Raw genomic sequence first — 24,643 nt, forward strand, 5'->3', positions numbered from 1 at the left:
AAGAATCGCTCTCTTTTTATCTTCCCCTGAAAGAGAAAGCTGTAGAGAGTCACATTTTCTTTCATATTCAGCTCTTACCTCTTAGAAGACTAGCTGGCACCGTGTATTATCCATCGGATTGGCTCAGACGCTTCACACATGCTCTGTTCATAAAGGAAACCCAATTACAGCAGGTCCTCTGGGGTTAAACGCCCTGGGCTCGGGGTCCTTCTTCTTAATCAAGACGTTTCTGCAAGCTACTTGTTAATTCTTTATGTGATGGGTGTATAGCAAGGGGATATTAGCACATTCAACTTGCAGATAAAATGGCTGCATTGTGTCAGTGAACACCTTTAATGTGTCTTTGCACCAGGATGGGAGTCTTGAGAAGTGTTTACACTTAATATTAAGCTAGAATGGAGCCCTACCCCTATCAAATTTTAATGAGAATATCTTCAGAATCTCTTGTGAGAAAGGCCTACAGGGAGGAGCGTAACATTGTGTGTACAAAGAGATTCAAAACAGCTGCTGGTTCTGTCCTCCGATAAAACTTCTCCATGTTTATTTAAGTGCTCTGATTATGTCTGCTTCATTGGGTTCATGTATTCCAAGTCGTTAATCATCATGTCTAATGAGGTGGAGATAATTAGAGTTTAGTTGTTGAACGTCTTCCCTTGCTGTGCAACACAGACCTCTGTTTTATCCGGATTAACACTGCACAACTAATATATAATATTATAATGTAATAATATAATGTAAATGAATGATAATATGTTTTAATTTTATACATTGTATCTTGTATCTTTATATTATTTATATATTTTATTATAGATTTGAATGTACATACAACATTTCATCATAACTATCTATATTATTAATTATACATTTATATTATTATAGGATATATTTTTGCTTTTAATGATGAATAAGTTATGACAACTTATATTTTTAAATTGCTTTAACAACTTTTATACAAGTAAAATAAAATACAAGTTATACAAGATTCAAATATTTTTTTGAGTAATTTTAATGTAATTTAAGTTGAAATTACTGAAACATCCAAGTTGATTGTACTCAAAAATTTAAGGCAGCAAATTTTTACAGTGTATAAAATAAATGCTCTTTCCAGGTCCTATCGTTTTCATCAAGTTATTCCAAAACGTTGAGTCTCATTGAATATCCGTTTCACCGATATATGTCACCATCACCAATAAAATGGGTTAGGAACAGTAATTCACTTTGACTTTAATGATAAGACGTTCCTCTGAATCTCTGCTTTTGTTTGGGAAACTCTGAGGATCTGTTGTCTGTATCCTCATTAAGAAAAGGTTTGCTTTTGAACTTCATGTTAAAAAAAAAGAAAGAAAAAGACTTTGTTTGAGAATGGGACCAGGCTTTCATGCACACAACCGCACTTCGACTCCCTCGTTTGCATCGAGGCCCTTTTACAGTGCCGAGCTCCCCAGCGAGACCCAGCAGTGGGTGTGAATCTGTTCATTAGTGTGAGGATGGAGGGGGAGGATGAAGGGAAGGGGGTGGGAACGAGAGCAGGGCAGATGAAGGAGATAGCTGGGATGGGAACAGCCAAGATGTTCTGGGACTGAGTGGATTAATGACTTGCCGTTTGAAGAATCGGCCCTGATGAAATTGACTTGAGGATACCACTGTGGACACATAACTATTACCGTCCTCATGGGATTGTAGATTGTATATACTGTATATATATCATGCTGATCACTTTCTTCACTCCAGGTGGCTCATATTATGAAAATATTTGCACATTGGAATGCTCAGGGAAGATGACGTCAAATTAGAGCAGCCTTCTGTCTGTGCCGTCTTTACATCTTTGCTGGCTTTCATTACTTTCGCTTTTATTCTTGTGCACCGACTCGTTCGCTAAACTGAACAGCCAATCAGAGTTCTCTCTCTCACCGATGGCGCTGATGCCAACTGACGCCAATTCAACATGCTCAATTGGTCAAAATACACCTGACGATGTTCAACCAGTGTCGATGGTGTGGAACACACCACAAAAATTGGGCCGGTTGACAGGAACTAAACAGAGCTTTACTGACAGACTGGGAAGAGAGGTGTTGCAATCATGTAAAATATGTGAAAAAATTCAGGTGTTTTTTTTTTTCATTCAAGCATGAAAACCTATTCTAGTAGACCCAAAAACAAAATCAAGACTTTGAATAGGTCCCCTGTAAAAGAAACTGGGCCCTTGGTTTTTCCTAGAGCAAAACTCACCAATGCACACAAATTGAAGTGTAGGAGGATCCCAAATCCTGAAGATGGAGCAAAGGAGATGGAGACTATGTATTGTGCTGTCGACTTGTGACATTCCGTGACAAATTAGTGGCAGGGCTGCAGGACAGCGGGAACCCTGGGGGTTTACCCGTGAATACACAGTCAATCAATACTTGCGACTGCTTTCTGACAGCACAAATGCCAGCCATTCCTCTGAGAGAGATGAGTGCGCTGTGTGTTTGTGCTCAAGGAATAAAATGAATAAATGTCATCAGCACTGCCTACATCTATGTATTATTCAGTATTGTTTGTGTTATTTTCGCCATTCTCTGTTTTTAATGGAGGAGGGATTTTGTGTTAGGGGAGTGAAATCTTGACAAAATTGAAGCAATCTTAGAAGCGAGACGTTGAGAACTCTTGCATGGAAAATATTTTATATCAGACATTCTTTTTCTGATGAAATGTTCTTCAGAATGTTCCTCAGAATAAAATGACACTTTAGTCAAAAAAGAATGTTCTGTCGTACATATTAGAATACGTTCCTAATCGAATGTTCACAATGTTAAGCCTGCTCTGGTGCATTCTAATGTGCAATATTTTAATTTACACAACAATGAATGACATTTTAGTGAAAGTAAAGACAATTATAATGTAACAAAATATTTCTATTTCAAATAAATGCTGTTCTTTTTAACTTTCTATTCATCAAAGAATCCTGAAATAAATGTATCACAGTTTCCATTTAAAAACAGTAGCACAACTGTTTTCAAAATCGATTATAATAAGAAATGTTTCTTGGGCAGCAAATCAGCATATTAGAATGATTTCTGAAGTATCATGTGACACTGAAGACTGGAGTGATGATGCTCAGCTTTGCCATCACAGGAATAAATTACATTTTAAAATATTATTTCAATAGAAGAAAGGGTATTTTAAATAATATTCACAATATTAATAGGAGACTTTCAAAAATCTTACAGACCCCAAATCTTTGAGTGTAGTGTATTTTTCTCTCAGAAGTTATCATTTGGCTTCAAAAGACTTTAAATATAGTACATGAGCTGCATTGACTGTTTTTATTGGTTGATTTATACATTTTTTTTTAATGTTATTTTTGTAACTTGACAGCCCCTAGTCTCCGTTTACAAGTGTAGAAGAGAGCAGCATGAACATTCTGCTAAACTTCTATTTTTGTTTTAGCTTTGAAGCCAATCAGCTTTAGATCAATTTAAGGGTGAATAATCTCAGAATTGTTTGGGGGGTGAACCATCCCTTTAAAGATTTCTCAGCCCATGCGATACTAACAAGCAACACATGCAAACCTAATTCACAAAGTCCTTTAGGCTCTTTCTCATATTCTATGCTCTTTCACAAAGACTCTCAATGCTACGTAGTTTTTTTCTCTCTCACACATACCCACAAACCCAAAGTATTCTAGAGCTTTCGTTTAACCCCTCTACTCAGCCTTGCCTGTATTTCAGACATTAAAATTGGCATTGAAATACAACACAATGTAATTCCCCTTTAGCAATCGAATGAGATGGGTGAGGTGAAGCACAATCTGTAGCCTAGGGTTAAAGTCACAAAATCATTTCTAACCCATTCTGCCTTAAGTTGTCATTGAACTGGGTCTGTGTGATGCTCTTCGTATCTTTCTGTGAGAGTGTAATCCAAGGACAAGGACTGGAAGTTGAATAGAAACTGAAGAGCATCATTATCAACAGCTGTTGGATACGCTCCTTTCAAGACGACCATGGCAAAAGCTCTATTTGTCTTACTTTGTGTTTGGTGTCTGTATAATATGAATATTTGCATTCATTTAAGAATTTGAAAAGGTTGTGGAGACAGCATAATACAGTCTAGCAAAACATAAAATTTGAATATGCTCTTTATGGCAGTTTTTTTTACTTTGTTTCTTTATTTGTCCAAATAAAATGTAATTATTCCTTTGATGGCAAAGCTGAATTTTCAGCATTATAACGCCAGTCTTCAGTGTCACATGATCCTTCAGAAATCATTCTAATATGCTGATTTGATGCTCAAAAAAACATTTCTTCTTATTGTCAATGTTAAAAACAACAGAGAGTGACACTGTGCTTTTTTTCCATACATTTCTTGGGTTTCCTCATGCATGTCTCCACCTTGTCACCTAAGACATCGACGAGTGCCTCGATGGGTTTGTTGAGTGTGACAGTCGAGCCACTTGCGTCAACCTACCTGGCTGGTACCACTGTGAGTGCCGTGACGGATACCATGACAACGGAATGTTCTCAGCCAATGGAGAGTCATGTGAAGGTAACTTATTTCTAATGAAACGAATGGAAGTCGATAGAGAAACATGCATTTCCCTTCAGCATGGTTGTAATTACGACATCTACTAACAGGGTCTAACTGGGCCGTGCTAACCTGCTAAGCCTTGACCCATTGGATTTATCCAAGTGACTTTTATTGTGTTCTGTTTCTTGTTGGTAGACATTGATGAATGTGAGACGGGGAGGCACAGCTGTGCCAACGACACCGTGTGCTTTAACGTGGACGGAGGTTACGACTGCCGCTGTCCTCACGGTAGGAACTGCACGGGAGACTGCCCCCACGACGGGAAGGTGAAACACAACGGGCAGATCTGGGTGCTGGATGACGACAGGTGCTCGGTCTGCTCTTGTCAGGTGAGCCAAAGGGACTGATGGGAGTTGTAGTCTAAGGAAAACTGAGAAATCAGTTTTTTTACTCAGTCTCTCTCCTGTCTTTCTCTCCTGTTTTAGTCGGGGTTGGTGATGTGCAGGCGGATGGTGTGTGATTGTGAGAATCCCACGGTGGATGTGTTGTGCTGTCCTGAATGTGATCCTCGCATGAGTTCTCAGTGTTTGCATCAGAACGGTCTGCTAGCATATAGTAATGGAGAAACCTGGGTGGAAAACTGCCAGCAGTGCCAGTGTATGGTGAGTCACAGCATGTTAAACCAACTCGATGTGGTGATGCATTATGATTACCAGTCCAGTATTTATAAACTGTATATTATATGGTCAATGTCAGAAAGAACTATTGCTGAAGAACATTAGAAAAGGTTATTTCGAAACAAATTTTGAAATATCTCAGCATTTAGAAATATACAGTGGGGGCCAAATACAGGGTACTAGTGAAAATGCTTAAATTTTGCATTATTTTCTTGAAAACTTAAAAAATAATTATTACAGTATAAATTATGGAATCTGATATATAATAAAACCTGATGGTTCATACAGCTTGATCTGAGAATGTTCCAAAGAGCATCTTGTGTATTTTAGTAGCAGCTATGAAATTTGTTAACGTGGTAAATGTCATATATCTTTTATAATACAATTATTATAAATAATTATTACTTAAACATAGAAATATTTATTAAATATTGAAAATATATTTAAACATTCCTAAATCTTTTGAATCATACTTTTGCTTTGTTCTACATTTTTTCAAAATCTAAATGTAAATAATTTATTTTACATTTCCTCAGACTTTTGGATAGTATTATATTAATTGCACATTACCTAAGTATAATTATATTATAATTTAATAATAATAATAATAATAATAATAATTAGTTGCAGTAGTAGTAGAACATTTTTAATGTTTTTGGAAACCGTTTAGAAAATTATTTTTGGAGTTTTTGGAAGACTTTTACCATCAATGAAATAAAAGCACTATGACTGGCCACATTTATATATCAAAAGTTGTTCATTATTTAGCCAGGTGGACTTCCTTGGTATGATTAGCCTATCATAACAGAGATAATAGTCTTCAAATACAGTGGTGAAAGCAGTCTAAGTGTCAGAGTGAGGATTGGAAAATGATCACACAAAACTGAATAACTTTTTTTCAAGAAACCTTGACTAACGTTATAAAGCCTTGGGAATGAATATGATGTAAAAGTGTGAAATGTTGTCTTTAAAAAACAGTATGCATTCACAAATGCACAATGCACAGAATAAACTCCTCTGTCATGCTGTTCTCAGTGTATTAGATTCAGATCTATTACACAGAGAAACTGCTGTTCACAGTGGAACTCTCTGCAATATCTCAGTCAGGAAGTCTTGCGCCAAACCTTGAACAATGCAGTTTTCAGCCCCTCTGGTGCTTGTCCTTCCAGCTATTTTTTCTTTCTTCATGCAGAACTTTTGCACTCTGTAAAGTATCGAATTATAAAGTCCAGCTCCATCTTTCTCTCCAGTGAAATCCTTACTAAAGTATTTGCTGAACTGACAATGGGCTCAAACAGGGCTCCTAAACTTGTTAGAGGTTTTCGTGACATGCCAGGCTCCCAGCTCACTTTTTCTCTATCGGAGAAGGTTTTTGGTACACAGAGAATGAAGCTTTTTTCTCAGGGTTTAGGGCTGCTAAACTTGTAGGTCTTTAATGAATTCTGTTAAAGACTTCTGGACAGTAGCGGACAGCGTAACAGACGGAAGGCTAATGCTAAAGCCAGGCTCTGGATTAATTGCTCAATAACTGACTTTCAATTGAAAACCCTTTTTAATCCTACACAAGTGTAATCTGTGTCCATTAAACCAGCTTTGAGAGAGGAACATGATCAAACAGAGACAGTTTTGCATGGGCTATTGAAATTTCATTAGCTCTCAGTACAGCTGGTTTTTGTTTGTCTCTTTTATGTTGTTCTTACACAGTTATCACATTCTCCTTCAGTCAGCGATGTCTTTTAGTCATTTTCACCCCCCCTTTACACTTCGAATACTAGTTCTCATCAGTTTTTTTTCTTGTTCCCTGTGAAGTAGAAGGAACACAGAACTTGAAAGAGAGGAAGAGACACAGAAAAAGAGAGAATGAGGCAGGAAGATTGCTTTGTATTTTAAGGATACAGAAGTGCGAGGAGTGAAAGAACAAAGAATGTTTCTGGAACGGAAAACTCCAGGAGGAGAGAGAGAGAGAGAGAGAGAGAGAGAGAGAGACATTCAGAGAAATATCTGCATTCCTCTTGTATTCAAGGTCTACGTTAGCTGCTCGTTCTGATTTAGGATGTAATCTGAAAAAGGGGAAATAATCTGTCTCGAAGGGGACTACAGGAATCAGTTTGCCGGAAAATGAACCTGTATGACTTTTTATCTTCTCTGAAATGCAAAACAAGAATGATTAATTTACAGATAAACTTAAAATAAATATAAAATATTAAAAAATAATATAAATGACTTTCATGATTCAAAACCAAAAAAGTGTCATTTGAATAGTCTATGACTTCAATTCAAAATGTAACTGACCATTAGTATTTACTCACCAGACATTAAGTAACTGAGATGAACATTAGAACTGGATAAATTAGATGAATCCCCAACTGGTTCAGCTAATGCTCATGCACGTTGTAGAATTAAAAAGCAGGTGATGCCTCTATAAAAAAAAGTGAGTGAATTTTTGATTAACTGCAGGATCTATTAGGAAAATATAATTTCCTCATACACTCTTTGGATAGATTAGAGTCGGTCTAAACGTAAGATGCATTGTTTGGAGTGACTTTCATACACTTTAGTATTTGGCATTCCAAGTACTCCATCACTTTGCTCGTTTGTGGATTTTTTCCCACAGGTGCAAGGATAGAGCATTATATAGCATATATCTTGACACATCACCTGCAGTCTACAGAGTTTTAAAGAATACAGAATGGAGATAGCCGTGTCGTGTGTGTGACTATATTAAACTAGCACTGACCTAGGAATGTCGTATCGATCCTTCATTACATGCTCCTCTCTGGATCAGTGAGCACAACACAGTATTTGTGATTTGCAGCGTAAAGCGGAAGTGTCTCATTTATGTGCCACTAGAGTCACTGAACGGAATTGTAAAAATATTGATTCTTTTCAGTGTGGGAATGAAATATGTCTTCGTCTGTGTGTTTCTCAGAGGGGGGAAGTGGACTGCTGGCCGATATCATGCGCTGCGGTCTCTGACTGCGAGTTTACAGTGGTTCCTGAGGGCGAGTGCTGTCCGCGCTGCGTCACAGACCCCTGCCTGGCCGATACCGTTCGGAATGACATCACCAAGACCTGCGTGGATGAATACGGAATCACTCGCTTCAGCGGCTCCGCTTGGACTAAACACGGCACGGAGTGTTCCCTCTGCCAGTGCAAGGTACTTGACACTAACATAACCACCCACAGACACGCATTCACCAAGGTCAAGCACTTTATTGAGTGTTTGAATATTAAGACATAAAACCCTGTGGTTTTCGCTATGTTTAAAGTTACTATTAAATCAAAATTGACAAATCTTGTTTTTTATGTTTTATCCATGCACATCATTATTATTATTTTTAATTCATGTACCCTCGTGATCTTTAATCAAAATAACGTTCCCTCCCTCTTGCAACAACATCTCTTCACTGATGATGTGTTAAATGGCATGAGGGCGGGACATCATGTCACTCACATGACATCACAGCAATAGCAAACCACAACCATCTTTATTTTAAGGTTACTTAGTTACATTGTACTTACTCAAAAAAGAACTGAGTAAAATTAATTCACATGTACTGACTACAGAGTAACAGTTAGGATTAGGGTTTGGTTTAGGGTTAATTATGCATAATTTTCTATAAGTAACATGTACTGTAGTATTGTGCAACTAAGTCACCTTAAAATAAAGTGTTACCAAATCAAGTCCCACACTAAATTTTTTCTTGTTCGAGAAAAATAAGAACAAAATATCCATTTGACTCGTATATGTCACAATAGGGAAGAAAAGGCTATCGCAATGTCTGTTTTATGCCAACTTTAAGCTGGATCCTTTCACATAAAATGTACACAGCTTCCAGGGTGTCATGGATATCTGGCTAATTTACTTTTAAACATTTGAATACCAATTCAGTCAAAGGCAAATGCTTTTGGTTGTGTGCCCAGTCAAAATTTTGATTATATTGTTTTGGTGCATTTAAATATTTTTAAAACACTTACAGTGAGATCCAAATTTCTCGGACCACATTGAAAATTCTGAGATTTGGAATCTAATTTAAATCTGGATTCTAATTTAAGACAGGAAATAAACAAAGTTTTACAATTTAAAAAAATTTAAACCACAGACACTTAATGATGTAAAGAAAGTCTCAGGTTACGCATGTAACCATGGTTCCCTGAGAGGGGAACGAGGTGCTGCATGAGTTGACACAATGGGGACGCATCCCGCAGGACCCTGTGTCTGAGGCACGTGTACCAACTAGCCAATCATGGCCGATGCACTGATGAAAAAAGGTTCGCTGCACCCCCGAAACTTCCTCAAAAGGGAGGGAGGAAAACTTTGTTCTCCTCTTAAAGCAGACTTATTGCACCCCAGCACCCTCCTCAAAGATTGCAAAAAGGAACTAGAAGAAAAAAAGAATGAAAAACGGGACAAAGGCACAAATAGCAGAATCCCACTTAAGCATTCTCCTCTTTTCTTGACGTATTTAAAGCCTTTTGATCTTAGTGCAGCTTAGTCCTATTACAGCGCCTCCGCTCACCCCTCCTCGGAGCCACACTCGTCTCCGCTCTTCTCTACAGGAACTCGTTCCTGGCGAGGGCTCAGACGGTCTAGGAGGAGTCTGCACCTGGTGACAAATAAATTTCCCAAAGGTCCTTAAGCAGATCTGCCTGGTAAACTTGCAATATTGTCATAATATGCAAAGCTCCGCCAATCTGACCAGTCGCCACATACGCTTTGCCAACCAAACTCGATGTCATCTGACATGGCTTAGAGGGCAAAACGGGAGCCTTCAACGATGAGGATTTCCCCAGAGAAAGGTAATTCGCTAAATTCCTCGTCCTCCCATAACCTCACTCACTCAGCCCCTCTACATGCCATTTGAAGCAGAATGGGCCATGCAAGCAGAGTATAGAACTTCCAACGAACCTGACACCTCAGTGTGCAGGTCTGGAAGAAATGGAAGGCTCACCGGAGCAGTGCACTTATGACTTTGTAGGTATCGCTCACAGTCTGTGATCTCACGCTTCGAACCTGACCATTTCAAGCTCAGTCTGGCTGTTGCACTAGTCATAAGCTCCACTAGCTCATTGTATTCGGCATTTTGCGGCTTTTTCCGTGGAACATGAGGACATGAGGAGGAGAAGTGAGGGGAATTTGCTCACGCTCATCAAGAAATTCGGTCTGAGATCTCCAAGGCTGGCAGCTGCGCAGAGCTCGTGCCACGAGGCTCAGCGGCTTGACACTCTTCACACATGAAGAGCGCCAGCCGAGAGCTTTCTCAGTGAGAAATCATCGCAATGAATGCATCCAGTCCCCTCGAGGGGTGAACATGCATGCTACACTTCTAGACAGAAAACACACACGTCATGACCCAGGGTTATGAAACCCAGGCATGGATGGACACAGCATTTAAACTGTTTGCTTGCCATATTGCTTTCTCTTTCCCTTTCACGCACTACAATCTTCACACAGCACACAGACAAGAGGCTTCCTTAGGACATTAAAAAATTACTTGTTTTCGGGATGCTGGGGATGCTTTTATATTCTGGGGAGCACCTTGCAACATCGTCACTGCTTCGGCCATGATTGGCTAGTTGCTACACGTGTCTCAGACACTGGGTCCTGCGGGACGCGTCCCTTATTGCATCAACTGACGCGGCGTATCGTTCCTCTTGAAAGGGAAACATATTTATGTACATGGTTTTTAGTTTTTTTTTTTTTTTTGTTTTTTTTACCTTTTCTAGGTCACTAATCCGATAAGCAAATTTGTGACACCAATCTTTTTTCAAAAAATCGCCTAGCCCAAAATACAAAAAAAATCTGAATTTGTTCATTTTTCAGTTCAACTTTTCACATAAATAATGCTGAAAATATAATTTATAATGAAAAATTCTAATAAATATGTTTTTTCCATAATGAAATGTATATAATATTGAAAAGATATTTATAAATTATTAACTTAATTTATTATTATAAGTAATAATAATTAAAGATACAACTGTTCTTACAAAAATACTTTCAACTAGTGGTCTCAGGCATTTGTACTCCTCTCTAAATGATGGGATAAGTCATTTAAAGATAGATGGCTTAGAAACATGGACAATTCAGCTGAGCACACAGAAAAAGGTCCCGGGTACTGTGAGATTCGCCTCGCCGAGGAATGAACAGAGATGAATGCGGGAATAAAGAACTGTGCTTAATGACAGGAGAGAATTCATACTTATTAAAGCACCTTATGTGACTGGCCAAGGTCATCAGCATCGTTTGAGCTGAAAGATGAATTGTGAGAAATTGAGAGGCTGTACTGATGCTTTACGCACATACAGTATGGAATTGGTTGAGTGAGTGTCACATTGGCTGTTTTTCTTTTTTGGCTAATGTATCTCTTCTTTTTCCTTCCCTACCTCCCTCTTTTTTTCTCTACAGAATGGTCACATCTGTTGCTCTGTGGACCCTTTGTGCCTCTAGTCCTATTCAAAGGCAAAGTGTCTGAGTACTTTTCCTTTTCTCTCTCTCCCTTTGTCTGTTTTTCTTTGCCCCCTCTTTGTCTCAGCTCTCAGTTTCATCCCTTTCAGAAGATCATTTTATACCAAATCTTCATGTGTATTATAGCATAAACAATATAACAAAAAAATGAAAGCACCCATCAGACAATTGAATCGCTTTAGCTTTGAGCGGTGTTTCAGATTTGCTTGATGCATTTGATAAAGTGTTTATTTGTCGTACATCAATTATCATTTGGAAACCAAGACGTAATATTCGGATACAGAGATCAACCTTCGCGAATTCCATTAAATTTTCAGGTTTCAATGTCAAAACTACGTTGAAAATAAAGGTTATCTTCTCGTTGTTTGCAGTGTTTTGTGCTTGATGGGTTCAGCAGACTGCAGCCATGGTAAAACCCCATTGTAAATGACCTAGAGGTATTACCAGTGTTTACGTCTTTCAGTATTAATGGTAGTTCCGCTCCCTTTCAGGGGAAATATGATCTTGATGTTGTGAATAGTTTATTTAATGTGTTTGTTTCTTTGTTTCTTGTTTGTCTTTTGAATTCTGTCATTACTTTGATGTTTTATGTTGCACCTTTTGTCAAATTGATGTTTTGTTTCCTTCAATGGCTCGGTGCACTATTGTGTCATGGTGAAATAAAAGGTTTCCATGTAAAATATCCAGATGCATTGTTGTCCTTTCTATTTATTTAAACAAAAACACAATATACATCAAAAATCAGTGTGTGACAGAAAATCTTAGCATTTAGAAATTCATGAAATATTTTGCATCCATTCATGTTTCTGAGTCTCTGAGACCCTCAACAGAAGTCATAAAAAAAATTCATAGAGGGTGTTTGATGCATATCAATTTGACATTTTGTTTATAATCAAGAATAATAAGATTCGTCAAAGTATCAACCTGATATTTTTAACGTTACAGTCAATATGAACTGCAATCCATTTTACTTCCGTGATGTGAAGTATTTTTTTATTTTGAGTTTGATTCAATTTTGATTAAAGATTACAGATTACAAAGACAAACATTTTCTCTTTGGAATAACATGCACAGATGAATCTTTCACTTTAAGACTAAAAAAGATAAATCTTAACTGTAAGTATATTTTTGAGATATTAAAGGGGCTTTGGGATCTCTCAGGCTGCAAAAAAAGAACATGAGCTCAAAATAGACAATGATAAAATCAGAATAATGATATTTTCTTTTATCCATCATTATTTTGTCCATTTGTTTCCATCCTTGCTGATTCATTTTCATCTTTCGTGTATCTTTTCCTTTTCCAGCCTTCTAGCCTATTTAAATCAAACTGGTGTCTGGACTCTTCACATGCAGGCTGAACTTGGGTTTATTTCATTGCCATTAATCCTTTGCAATTACACATGGTTTAAATAGTTGGTTGATCATGGCTGCTACTGTTTACCGTCCTCTCTCATCTCACATTATCCTTCTCTCTTTCAGACTCACACACAGTTTTCCCGACGCAGGAGATTACTGCTGTGTGATGGTTCTCATTTCCGTGATTTTACTGATCCCACAGATTAGTGACCATACTGCAGATCTGATGTGGCTGTGCCAGCCCTCAGCTCTATGTGCCAACCTCTATCTGACCTATAGTGTGTGCTTGCTTTTGTGGACATATGGGTTTGGGTATGTCTCTGTGTTTTCTCTTCAGGAAGTACAGGTCTAATGTATGTAGCTATTTATAGATTCAGTATTTGTGTGCTTGGTATGAAAAACTTTTGGAAAGTTGATGTTAGGGTTAGTGCTAAACTCCATCTAAAACAATTTTAATAGCATTTAGAAATGATTTCGTTTTTTATGCACTGTAACAAACTATTGTAATTTTAACTGTAAAAGACTAAAAATGTGACAGTAAAAAGCTGTTAATTAGTTAACAGAAAGTTATCATACTATATATGGAGGAAAAACCCTGTAATAGTAAAACACCATAAAAAATGTTTCAATTTTTACTGTGTTTTTACAGAATTATTCTGGCAACCACAGCTGCCAGTTTTATTTTGTAAAAATTACAGAATTTTTACAATGTGTGTTTTTAATGTTAATTTACATTTTTATTCATTTTTAATTTTTATTACATCTTAATTATTTATTTGGATTATTTTGCAATATAGATTTTTATCACCACATAATGATAATGATAATAATAATAATAATAATAATAATTACTGTTATTATCATTAGTAGTAGTAGTAGTAGAAGTAATTTTTATCTAATTGCAGAAGCACTTAAAATGTATTGGCAAATATGATTAGAAATGGTGGAATGGAATTGTTTAAACAGCTCCATCTAAAACTATTTAAAATGGCATTTATAATCGTTTAAATTAGATATCTGGCAGCCTTTATGACCAAATATTAATAATATTTGTAATAATATTAATAACAATAATTATATATTTTTGTATTATTTTTATTATTCATATTATCATTATTATGTGACGGAATGGCTGCCTCTCCCTTGTAATTAGCGTCACCCCGTCCCCTTAACTCGCCACCCTTCGTCAGGTTCCCTACTGGAGTGGGTTGGATTGGAGAGCAGGGGCGCTGAAGAAGAGAATATTAAATTTCCCTTATACATGCTTATTTTTTTTTGTCATATTAATTGCATCAACATGTTCAATAATTAGGGGCAGGGGTGTAGTATAAGGCCACAGTTTTCGGTTACCCGGTGCCCTTAATGTGCTATTCACAATCAGCCATAAATAATTTGTGCCATGAGCAAAATTTTCCACTAAAAAGAGTAGTATTCATTATATTGGTCATGTGATCAACGTGACCCATGAGGCGACCTTCCATGTTAAATAAAACTTTCATTTCACGTGAGCAAACATGCTGTTCATTTCCTCTATTTTTTAAGTAGTAAAAATTACTAAGTGCACTTTTGACCTATATAATCACCATGTTGATACAAAAAAATGTAGTCATGCTTATTATTATTCTCTTTCTCTCACCAAGTGCTTGTTTTTTAATCTCTTGGCCTTTTCAGCACAGTGTGTAATCTTGCTGAAGTGGTGAATCCGGTCCCTGCCAAAACTAACTGGCAATGTCTCTTTCCCCGGGCTGTTGGGCACTTTGGCTCTATATTTGTCTGCCTGTCCTGGCAAATGGAGAGCCAAGAGTCTGACTAGTGCTTCCTCATGCCTGTGAAGTGCGGAGAGCAAGAGAGGGGAGGGGAGACCAAGTGACCCGGCATGTTGTCTGGTTATCCAGCTGGCTCTGAAAAGCTCGAAGCTGAGAAGAGCCCCACGCTTCAGCGGAAATATCAGCACCATGGAGAGCTCCTTTGAGATCTTCTCTTACGTCAGCGCCTGTGGGACAGACTGCCAGGAAATCTGACTCTGAGAGGACAGAGCCTCTCTTTATGAGTGTTTGAGTAAGTTTTACAGACTTGAAGGGAGAGTTAACTCCAAAATGAACATTCAGGCATCATCTACTCACCTTAATGTTTCTTCCAAACCTGTACTGTACTACTACTGATGTGGAAACCAAAAGAAGAAATTCTAAACACTTTGCTTTGTCTGTATTTTCCATGCATTGAAAATGAATGGGGTCTGAACCTTACGAGCTTCGTGAAGGGTGTAAAAGCACCATAAAAGCGACCCATATGAAGCCTTGTGACAGTTTGCATGAACAGACTGGTTTTCGCTGATAACAGGACATTTTTGAAATTTCTAAAAGTGACACATTCAGTTATTTTTTACCCCTCGTGATTTGTTAAGATTTAATTTATTAGGTTTATGGGGCGCATAAAAATAATAGTAAAATAATAAGGGTGAGTAAATGAGTAAATTAATAATTTTTGGGTGAACTAACCCTTTAATATTTCAATAATTTATATTAACATTTTCATAGTTCTATGATCTTGGTTAATGGTCACATGACATGCAGGTTAACAAATTAAATATTTGTGTATGTATTTTTAAAAAATATATTAAATATCTTTATACTGTATATAAATATTTAATTAAAGTGTTTTTATTCATGCGATTTTATTACAACATCAGCACACTGTAGAAATACAAGAAAATAAATCAAAGCAAACGACTGTCAGTTTCATAAAGTGTCAGCCTAATACTTCAATGGACAGTATATTTTTTGGGCTATTAAAATGCTGCTGGGGTTTCCTTAAACCCTGAACTTGAGGGTTAAGCTAATTTTCCATAATATGAAAAAAAGGATGCTTTACCATTTAATAAGATGAAGTGATTTTGTACGTTTCAGAGTATAGTTATTGTTTCTGACAGAAAAAATTGAGGTTACCTAAGGGTGTGATATTCTGACCAGTCGTATCCAGTTCAGCAAGACAGCACTTTAGAGAGGAACAGACACATTAAAAACCTCTGATCCGGCTGAAGAAAAGGAATCATGTTACCTTGATCTTCACTGAATGAAAAAAAAGTCATGGTGTGAAATCTCCGTATTGCTCTCTTTCACTCTCCTTTGCTTTCCCCCTCCCTATTTCCTTAGTACCCTTTCAGCTCACTTCAGTCAATTGAAATTAAAGAAGCATGGTCATGATATTTTTCCTCCCATATCACTATGATGGACCTATAGAAAATGAGGTTGAATTATCTAATTTCACTGCAGTGAAGTTTCCTTTTTTACATCATATTTGCTGAGGCTTTAATAGTTAAACTGTTATCAGCAGCACTATGCCTGCAGTTTAAAGTCAATTCGAACCAATCTGAAGTCAAAACCTCTACTTTGATATGATTTTACTCTAATATAAAGCCACCTAAGTGTGTGAAAAGTATGAATACTGAAGGATGGCAGAAGGGGGATTCGTTATGCTGTGTTGAAGGTTCAGCGGATCTACGGCCTGAGCTTTTGCCTTTGATGTCTGTGCCATTGAGCGTGTTCATGCAGTAATGAACACTCTTGAATAGCATGAATATTTTGAGCCCGCAATTTTTTTTAAAATTATTTCTCCCTAATAAAGCTTGGTGATACATTCATTTTAATGCAGAGGGTTTTAATGCAGAGTTTAAAAGATTTCCTTGTCGCTAAGAAATACATCACTTTTTATCCCTTCTATGAGCCTCTTTTCATGTGTCATGAGAAAAAAAAAAGATTTATTTTCAATTTATGGCTTGAATAATTTAGGCCTAATAGACTTCATCATTCATAGTTTTGCATTCAGTAGAAAATAATAGTTTACAGATACTAATGGAACATGATCTAGGGGTGATATACTAACACCCCTAACAGATGTAAACCTGAATATTTTTCACTCCTAATTATGATTATTAATTTAATAATCATTATCACCTCTCACCATGGGTGTCATCGTGTGGAGAATGTAATGGGGAGGAGTAAGTTAGCATGATTCTCTCTGATTGCAGAGACAGATATACTGTAGTACATCCCTCTTGAACACACTAAACACAGAGCTTACAGGCTGATCGGTATTATACAGTCATTGCTCTGTATTATTCTGGGAAAGAGAGATAAAGAGCTCAGATGAGTGAACAAGAACAAAGATGATGAAATGCCAGTATTCATGGGAATATAAATTCACAGAGGTTTGGTGGTAAACATCTGCATAATGTGATTGGTAATCAACCAATGATATGACCAAAATATGAGAGCCGCTGCTTGGTAATTTTGCCCTCCAGCAATATCTTTGCTTTGACTCGCTCTAGGATTGTCTTGTTTGTGACATTTGATGTCCATGATATGCGCTTTATTCGTCCCCATCATCATAATTTGAAAATGTATTTTTTTTCTTTCTTGAGTGTCCAGCTTTCACGTGTGTACATGGAGATCTGGAAAACAGTTGTGTTGATTATTCAAATCTTTTTTGCAGTGCTAATATCTTTGCTCTTCCAAATATTTGCCATTCCTTGAATCACGTCAAGTTCAATTATTCAGTTGATTTTCGGTCTCGTTCAATTTCTTCATTGTTGATTATGTGAACTGTGCCGTTGCCTGCTGTTTTCATTACCTTTGTTTTCTTGATGTTAAGGTACAGTCCCATCCACTCGCTTTCTTTTTTAAATCTTTGAACCAGATATCCCAGGTCCTTTTCACTTTCCGCAAGCAAGGTCGTATCGTTGGCATGTCGAAGGTTGTTCCTCTCACCAGTTTTCACACCAATTGGTGATTCGTCCAGATAACATTGTCTCATGATCGTTTCAGCGTACAAATTGAACAGGGCTGGTGATAGAATTCATCTTGAATTTGTTGGTATAAATCAATGTATCAGGTGTATTTTGAAGAGGAAAAAGATTTTAATTTGGATTGTGCTGCTGTCTAGAGACAGAATCTGTGTTGGCATGTGGGTCTTATTAGTTGAACACAAACCTCTATTAAAATGTTGTTTTATTCAGGTTTCTTTTTGATGGTGCCGCACCACTAAAATTGATGTACTGTATCCAGTATCTGTCATGCTTAAAAAAGTAGGACGTTAATCATTACTGACAGTTTGTAGAAAGAGACAGATATTAATGACTACCAAGACTGTGTCTTATGAATTATCTGTCAGTCAGCATTTTAGGACTCCTGGGATGAGAGTCCAATCAAGAAAAGGAAGTTTCAGAATAATAATATTTTAAAACCTTATCAAATTCACATGGGATTAAAAGAGGGCTGTATGTGATCATACATACACAAATGAGTAATTATCAGTCTTTAAACTCATGCTTAGGCAGAAATTGAATGTAAAAGTGATCTATTCAAGAAAGCAATAAATTAGCATGCTAGTGCTATACTGGAGTCAAGCATCAGCCAATGTGTTCTCCGTAATCCTATATTCATAAATAACCTGCTTTATCTACTAATAAAAAAATAAACCGTTCTGCAAAAACCTGCTTGAACAGCAAGGAAACAGTAAGCCATTAACGAAGCCCTGCATTTTTCATCTGTTTGAAATGTCAATAAACCCTGAGAACAAAGACTATCCTGCGGCAAATGTTTATTTTCCTCCCCAAGGGCAGAATGGAGTCCGAGTATGTGTGTGTGCGGATGCGTGAGGAAAGTGAATTTCCTCACACAAGGACTACTTTTGAATAATTTGTGCTTAAAAAGCCTTCTTGTAATATCAGCAGGATTCAGCACTCTGTCCTGCCCTTACATGCATTCTCTCTCCGCCCAGCGAATGCTAATGCAGGTGTTACACTGAGCTGTCAGGCCACTCTCTCCTGCCGGCTATCAGATAGCTGTAAGACTGCAGTGTAAAGTCTTGACAGATGGCTGCTCTCTCTCTCTCTCTCTCTCTCTCTCTCTCTCTCTCTCTCTCTCTCTCTCTCTCTCTCTCTCTCTCTCTCTCTCTCTCTCTCTCTCTCTCTCTCTCTCTCTCTCTCTCTCTCTCTCTCTCTCTCTCTCTCTCTCTCTCTCTCTCTCTCTCTCTCTCTCTCTCTGTTGAAGGAAGCAGAAAGGGTGTTTTAAAGGACACTGTCAGAGTACTTTTCAAACTCAGTCTCATCATTATCCCAGCCTATCTCTCCGCTGTCTTTCCTTTATCTCAAACCCGTTTTTTCCTCCTCCCCTTCAAGTTTCATCTAACTTCTTCTCTCTGACCTTATAGAATCTAATGCACTGATGCCATTCTTTTTTCCATCTTGTATTCTTCTCTATATCTGTTGTCTCTGAGTGCCTTGCTGCTTTCTATTGTGTGGCTGAACACTCATTCACAACACTTCTAACTGAGCTTTTTCTTAGACCCCTTGTACAGCTGGTATTAAGATTGCAATCTGTCATCTATCTAGCATTGCATTAAAATGTTGTTTAACTATTTTTTTTCTTATTTTCCAGTTATATTTAAAAATCCATCAAACACATTTTCTTGATAAGCAACCTAAGTTACTAAAGGGATAGTTCACCCAGAAATGACAAGCATCATTTACTCACAGTTGTTCTAAACCTGCATGAGTTTTTGATAAGAAACCTGATAAGATATTTTGAAGAATGTTGGTAACCTGACGGTTGACAGCACCCATTGACTTACATGTATTTATTTTGTCCTACTATGGAAGTCAATGGGAAGTCAAAGAATGCACCGTCAACTGTTTGGTGCATTCTTTAAAATATATTCTTTTTAGATTCAAAATATCTTCTTTGTTCAACAGAAGAAAGAAACTTATACAGGTACCAAACCTACAGGTTTGGAACAACTTGAGGGTGAATGCATCTTTAATATCCAGAAGTATATAAGCAATTATATATACAGGTGAAACTCGAAAAATTAGAATATCGTGCACAAGTTAGTGTGTTTCAGTAATTTAAATTAAAAGGTAAAACTAATATATTTAGTATATAACTATATACATATGCATGATTATACTTTTCAGAGGGCTGACATTTCTGTATTTGAAATTCCTTTTTTTTGTTGATTTCATGTAATATTCTAATTTTCTGAGATTTTGAATGTGGGGTTTTCATAAGCTGTAAGCAATCATCAAAATTATAACGTTTGCACAATATTCTAATTTTTCGAGTTTCACCTGTATATATAAACAAAGTATAAAAACAAGTATAACATCTGTTTGTGCATATAAGAAAAAAATTGCATTTGTATTAAAGATACGTTCTTAATCTTAGTCTTAATATATTATGCAGTGCTTCTGAAGTGTTTTTTCTGGGTTTGTTATTCAAGGGTTTGTAGATATTTTATTGGAAAAACAAGTCAAATGTTAATAATTAAAAACTCATTAAAAAGTAGTTTTTTTCTCCATGGAGATTGGTTACATTAGATACTGCAATTTTAAAGATTGCTTTAGGGAGAGGGGCTCTGGTTCATGTTGGTCTGCTCAAACAGAGCAATGAATATTTGTTTTCAATGTTAAAATAATTGTTTACTACCCAACTTAGTCCACAAATATATGCATGTATGTCTGTATGTCTGTCTGTCATTTTCCAGTTATAATATTTAAAAATCCTTCAAATGCCTAAAAACACATTTTCTTGTGAAGCAGCACAACCTACAGTAAAATATGAAGGCTCCAGAGGATATAAACAAGTAAACAAATATATTTTAAAAATGTATGAAAACAGCAAGAAAAAATACACTTAAAGATGAAGAACGTTCTGTGAAAAGAAGTCTTAATATCTTTTAATATCTTTTTTATATATTTTTTTTTTATTGGAAACAAGTCAAAAAAGAGTCGTAAAAACTAAAAAAGTAATTTCTTCATTAACTTCCATTCAAAAACATTTTTTTTATTTGTTTGTTTGTTTTTGTCTTTAAAACTGAATCAATGAATAAGATCAAATGTATTGGAGCACAGTGTGTTACACCATTTTTAGAGGATGTGTAATATTAATTACCTTATGTTTGGGTACTGTCTTAGAATCGAATCCACCCATGTTTTTGCTGACAGACAGATGGCTACACAGAACAAAAATCAATTCAACCATACTACTCTGTGTGGTTCAAAATAACCCCATTTAACATACATTTTTTGTGAACACAAGGGCCAATCTTTTTCTAGAGTCTTCACATGACTGACAACAGAAGCAACATCTTGAGAGAAAAGAGAGATGAGTACCAGGAGGGGGAAAAAAGAAAATGAGTGGGAGAAAGTGTGAATGAGTGGATGTGAATGAGTGAGTGTGTGTGTGTGTGTGTGTGTGTGTGTGTGTGTGTGTGTGTGTGTGTGTGTGTGTGTGTGTGTGTGTGTGTGTGTGTGTGTGTGTGTGTGTGTGTGTGTGAGAGTGAGAGTGAGAGTGAGAGTGAGAGAGAGAGAGAAACACAATGAGGGAATCAGTCCATCTGTTTGAACATCATCCATTTGTTATGTAATGAATGTTTGTCCAAAAAAAAGTGATCCATCATCCTTGTTGTAGTCATTTTATGAAATTAAGGATAGTGTTCCCTGTATATGGGCCACAGTCAGACAGTTTTCTCTCTAGCCTCATTGATAGTGCCTGAATCTGGGTCACTTGCTTTCCCTTGAGTGGATCTAGACCATCTTGCAAGTAGATGAATGAAGAGCCAAATCTCCAGGGACTATATTGCAACAGTGTGTATGTGTGTAATACAATTTTGTTCAATAGAGAAGGTTAAAGGTCGGAGGAAGGAGGGAAGTTTGCACCTGATGCCACACTGGAATTATTTCATATTAAAGCATTTGTCAAATGGAATTAATAAGGATTGTTTTCAATCAGGTTTCCCAAAAAACACTCTCCACATTGGCCAATAGTCAGACAAAAAGTAATTACACTGTAATAGTTGAACAGCCTTAAAGAAAAAAAAGAAAAAGAAATATATATATATATATATATATATATATATATATATATATATATATATATATATATATAGTTTAAATGTAGACTAAGAGAATATTTTTTATATTTTGTAATATAATATATTTATTTGTTTTAAAGTGGAAATTGTCCATAGATCTTTGGTATCAAAAAATAATAAATCTAACTGAGCATATATTTGGATTTTAGAAGCCTACACACCTATTAACCTTGTTTTTTGGGGGATCCTTTTAATGTGCAGTGAGTCTGAATTCAAAACACAAAGCACATATGATGCACTTCAGCTTTAAGGTTTAATAGTAATATATTTTAACTGTTATATTGACTCATCTCTCATGCCCACATATTGCGACTGTATATATACTGCATATATTTACCACTCAGGTTCAGTGAGGTAATTTACATCTTGTTCGGTGGACCTGTGTAGGTGTAGGTAATGTTTAAACCGACACTGAATACTGTGTAAATTATTGCCACATCATTCCCCTCAAACGCAACAGTAATACCGTTCACTCAATATCAGCCGTAACGAGAACTAAATGATTGAATCCAGATACAAATTCACTCCTGCCTGATCCTCAAAGCCTTGTTATTTAATTCCATATAAAAAATTTCAAAACAGTGTGAGCTAACTCCAGCCCACACACACATCCCGTGGCTTTCACCAGGCCTGCACTGCATGTTCCTCACAGATTGAAACTATTTTGTCTCTCCCATTCTCTATATCTCGTCTTCTCACTCGCGATCACAAATTGAGGCAGGAAATTGAGAGAGGAAGGCAGAAAGAGAGAGGGGAGAAAATGAAAAGCCCCTCACTGTTGGACCTCCTGCATATTTCCTTTTGTTAAATCGTTTTTGGCTTACTCGCTGCAGGAAATCTTCTCCTTTCCACTTGCTTCCTACACAGCTCATTAGACCTGAAGATCCCCATCGTCCGTCAAACCCACAGTAGCCTGGGAACCTCTCGTGTCCTGAACCTGTGCCTCATCCAGAGAAGAGGCCACCTTTGTGTTATCTCTCCAGTGCAGGGGTTTGTCAAAACAGAATTGCAGTTCAATTTATGGGTTCTAATCTGAAAATCCATTTAAATAGCATTTATGCATTTTTAGAACTGATCCAAATGGATTTCTATGACATTCAAACTATGAAGGCTGTATTTGTTTGTCCTACAATTTGAATGACCCTGGGCAGTGTGTGAAAATTGATTTTATTTATTCATTTATATAAATGTATTCTTATGGGAAATGTTATATTAGTGAGACTAATGAGAACATTTAGGGGTGGGAAGATAAAGTAATTTTTATTTTATTTATTACATTTTATTTTGTTGGTTTCAATGGTGTAAGAAAAATAAATCTAATTCAAATTCAAGATATATTCTCTAAAACCATGTCCTAAAATATTATGTATTTTTTTTCTCCTCCGGTAAGAATATATTTTATTTTAAAGATATTCAGATAGTTGTATTGGGAAAAGTCTAAAAATAAGGCAATAGTAAAAATACAATACCTTGTCTCCGAGAAAATACAATACATACATTATTATTATTGTAATTGTTGTTGTTTTATTTTAATTATTTATTTTAAACATTTGCTTCATTAATAATAAATAAAATAAAATAAATATTTGGCTATATGTAATGTTTGTACCAAATCTAGTTAAGTGTTTAAAAAAAAGTCTGAAAAAAATGCATATGCACCGCATTGAAGCTGAGACGTTTGCTCTCACATGCTGAATTTAAATATATAAAATAATTCGGTCAATCATGTTTCATTTGTTCCTCTTGCATGCTTTATTCATGTATTCTACAATTTGAAACAGGCAGAATGTAAGACACCTGTCAGAGCCTAATAGTGGCCATAAACCCCAGGTCTTCTCCGGCTTGTTTGGGTTAATCTTAGAACTCCCTCTGAGACTCATTAGCCATTTTAGTTCACTAGTGCTAATTATGAGTTTGTGAGGGGAGCAGCATTTGTGAAATACAAACTGGACGCCCCTGCTGGGCTCTTGCCTTACCATCAGAGCGACCCACATTCATACAGTCACATCGGCATATGAATATATTCAACAAAAAAAAAAAAACCCTTCAGCCCACCTGTGGTGTGCATCTGTTTGTCAGCACACACCTGGAGAGAGACCCCCGCAGTCGTCTGATACAGAGGAAAAGATGTAAGATTATGGATTCTTACTTTTTCAAACAGATTTTAGACAGCTTTTGCTCAGACTCTTGCAAAATAAGCAAAGAAAATGTTAAACGGCAGAAGTTTTTCAGTGAAATTTTTCAGTGTGGCTTGAGATTTAAATTTGATCTCACAAATGCTCAAGTTTGCCTTCAGCACTGAATTCAGGAATCCACAATTCCTTTGTGTTTCATTAATTGTTGCCTTGGCTCACTTTTAAGTGACCGAATAGACTCAGGTGTTCTGGACCCACCAGCTGTACCTCTGGACCCCCATAAGGCATCATTATCATACTAAAGCAATGAGAGACTAGCAGATTGAGCCATTCGGTCTCCACTGAGAGGCCATGAACAGCGTGGCGGCCCCTGCAACCATTCGTCATTAAATTACTGTCTGCTCCAGCATTCTCCAATCACCAAACCCCCTCAGGCTTAAAAAGTGCCTTGTCCAAAAGGACAAATCAAAAATAAGGTTATATTTCCTCTTGAGAGCCTCACATGTTCTGTTACTGATATTGATTTTGTGAAGAAACCAAAGGTTATTCGTAAAATATGCAAATACCCT

At 36.7% G+C, this 24,643-nt stretch overlaps 1 protein-coding gene across 2 annotated transcripts in view; it reads left to right on the forward strand.

The window, feature by feature from the left end:
• The window catches only part of nell2b (neural EGFL like 2b), a 58,138-nt gene extending 42,771 nt beyond the window's left edge, over positions 1–15,367 (forward strand). Inside the window, exons 16-20 of one of the 2 annotated variants that reach the window (XM_077234533.1) lie at positions 4,384–4,524; positions 4,702–4,895; positions 4,992–5,168; positions 8,113–8,340; positions 11,593–12,332. In XM_077234533.1, the coding sequence (XP_077090648.1) occupies positions 4,384–4,524; positions 4,702–4,895; positions 4,992–5,168; positions 8,113–8,340; positions 11,593–11,634 (782 nt within the window). In that variant the 3' untranslated portion in view covers positions 11,635–12,332. Of the gene's footprint in view, positions 1–4,383; positions 4,525–4,701; positions 4,896–4,991; positions 5,169–8,112; positions 8,341–11,592; positions 12,333–14,803 lie in introns of those variants that run through there. The other variant, XM_077234534.1, reaches the window with a different exon arrangement.
• The last annotated feature ends 9,276 nt before the right edge of the window (positions 15,368–24,643 follow it).

This window comes from Siphateles boraxobius, unplaced genomic scaffold (assembly GCF_051911475.1).
Source record: "Siphateles boraxobius isolate OS27281-9 unplaced genomic scaffold, OSU_SipBor_1 19, whole genome shotgun sequence".
Lineage (NCBI taxonomy): Eukaryota > Metazoa > Chordata > Actinopteri > Cypriniformes > Leuciscidae > Siphateles > Siphateles boraxobius.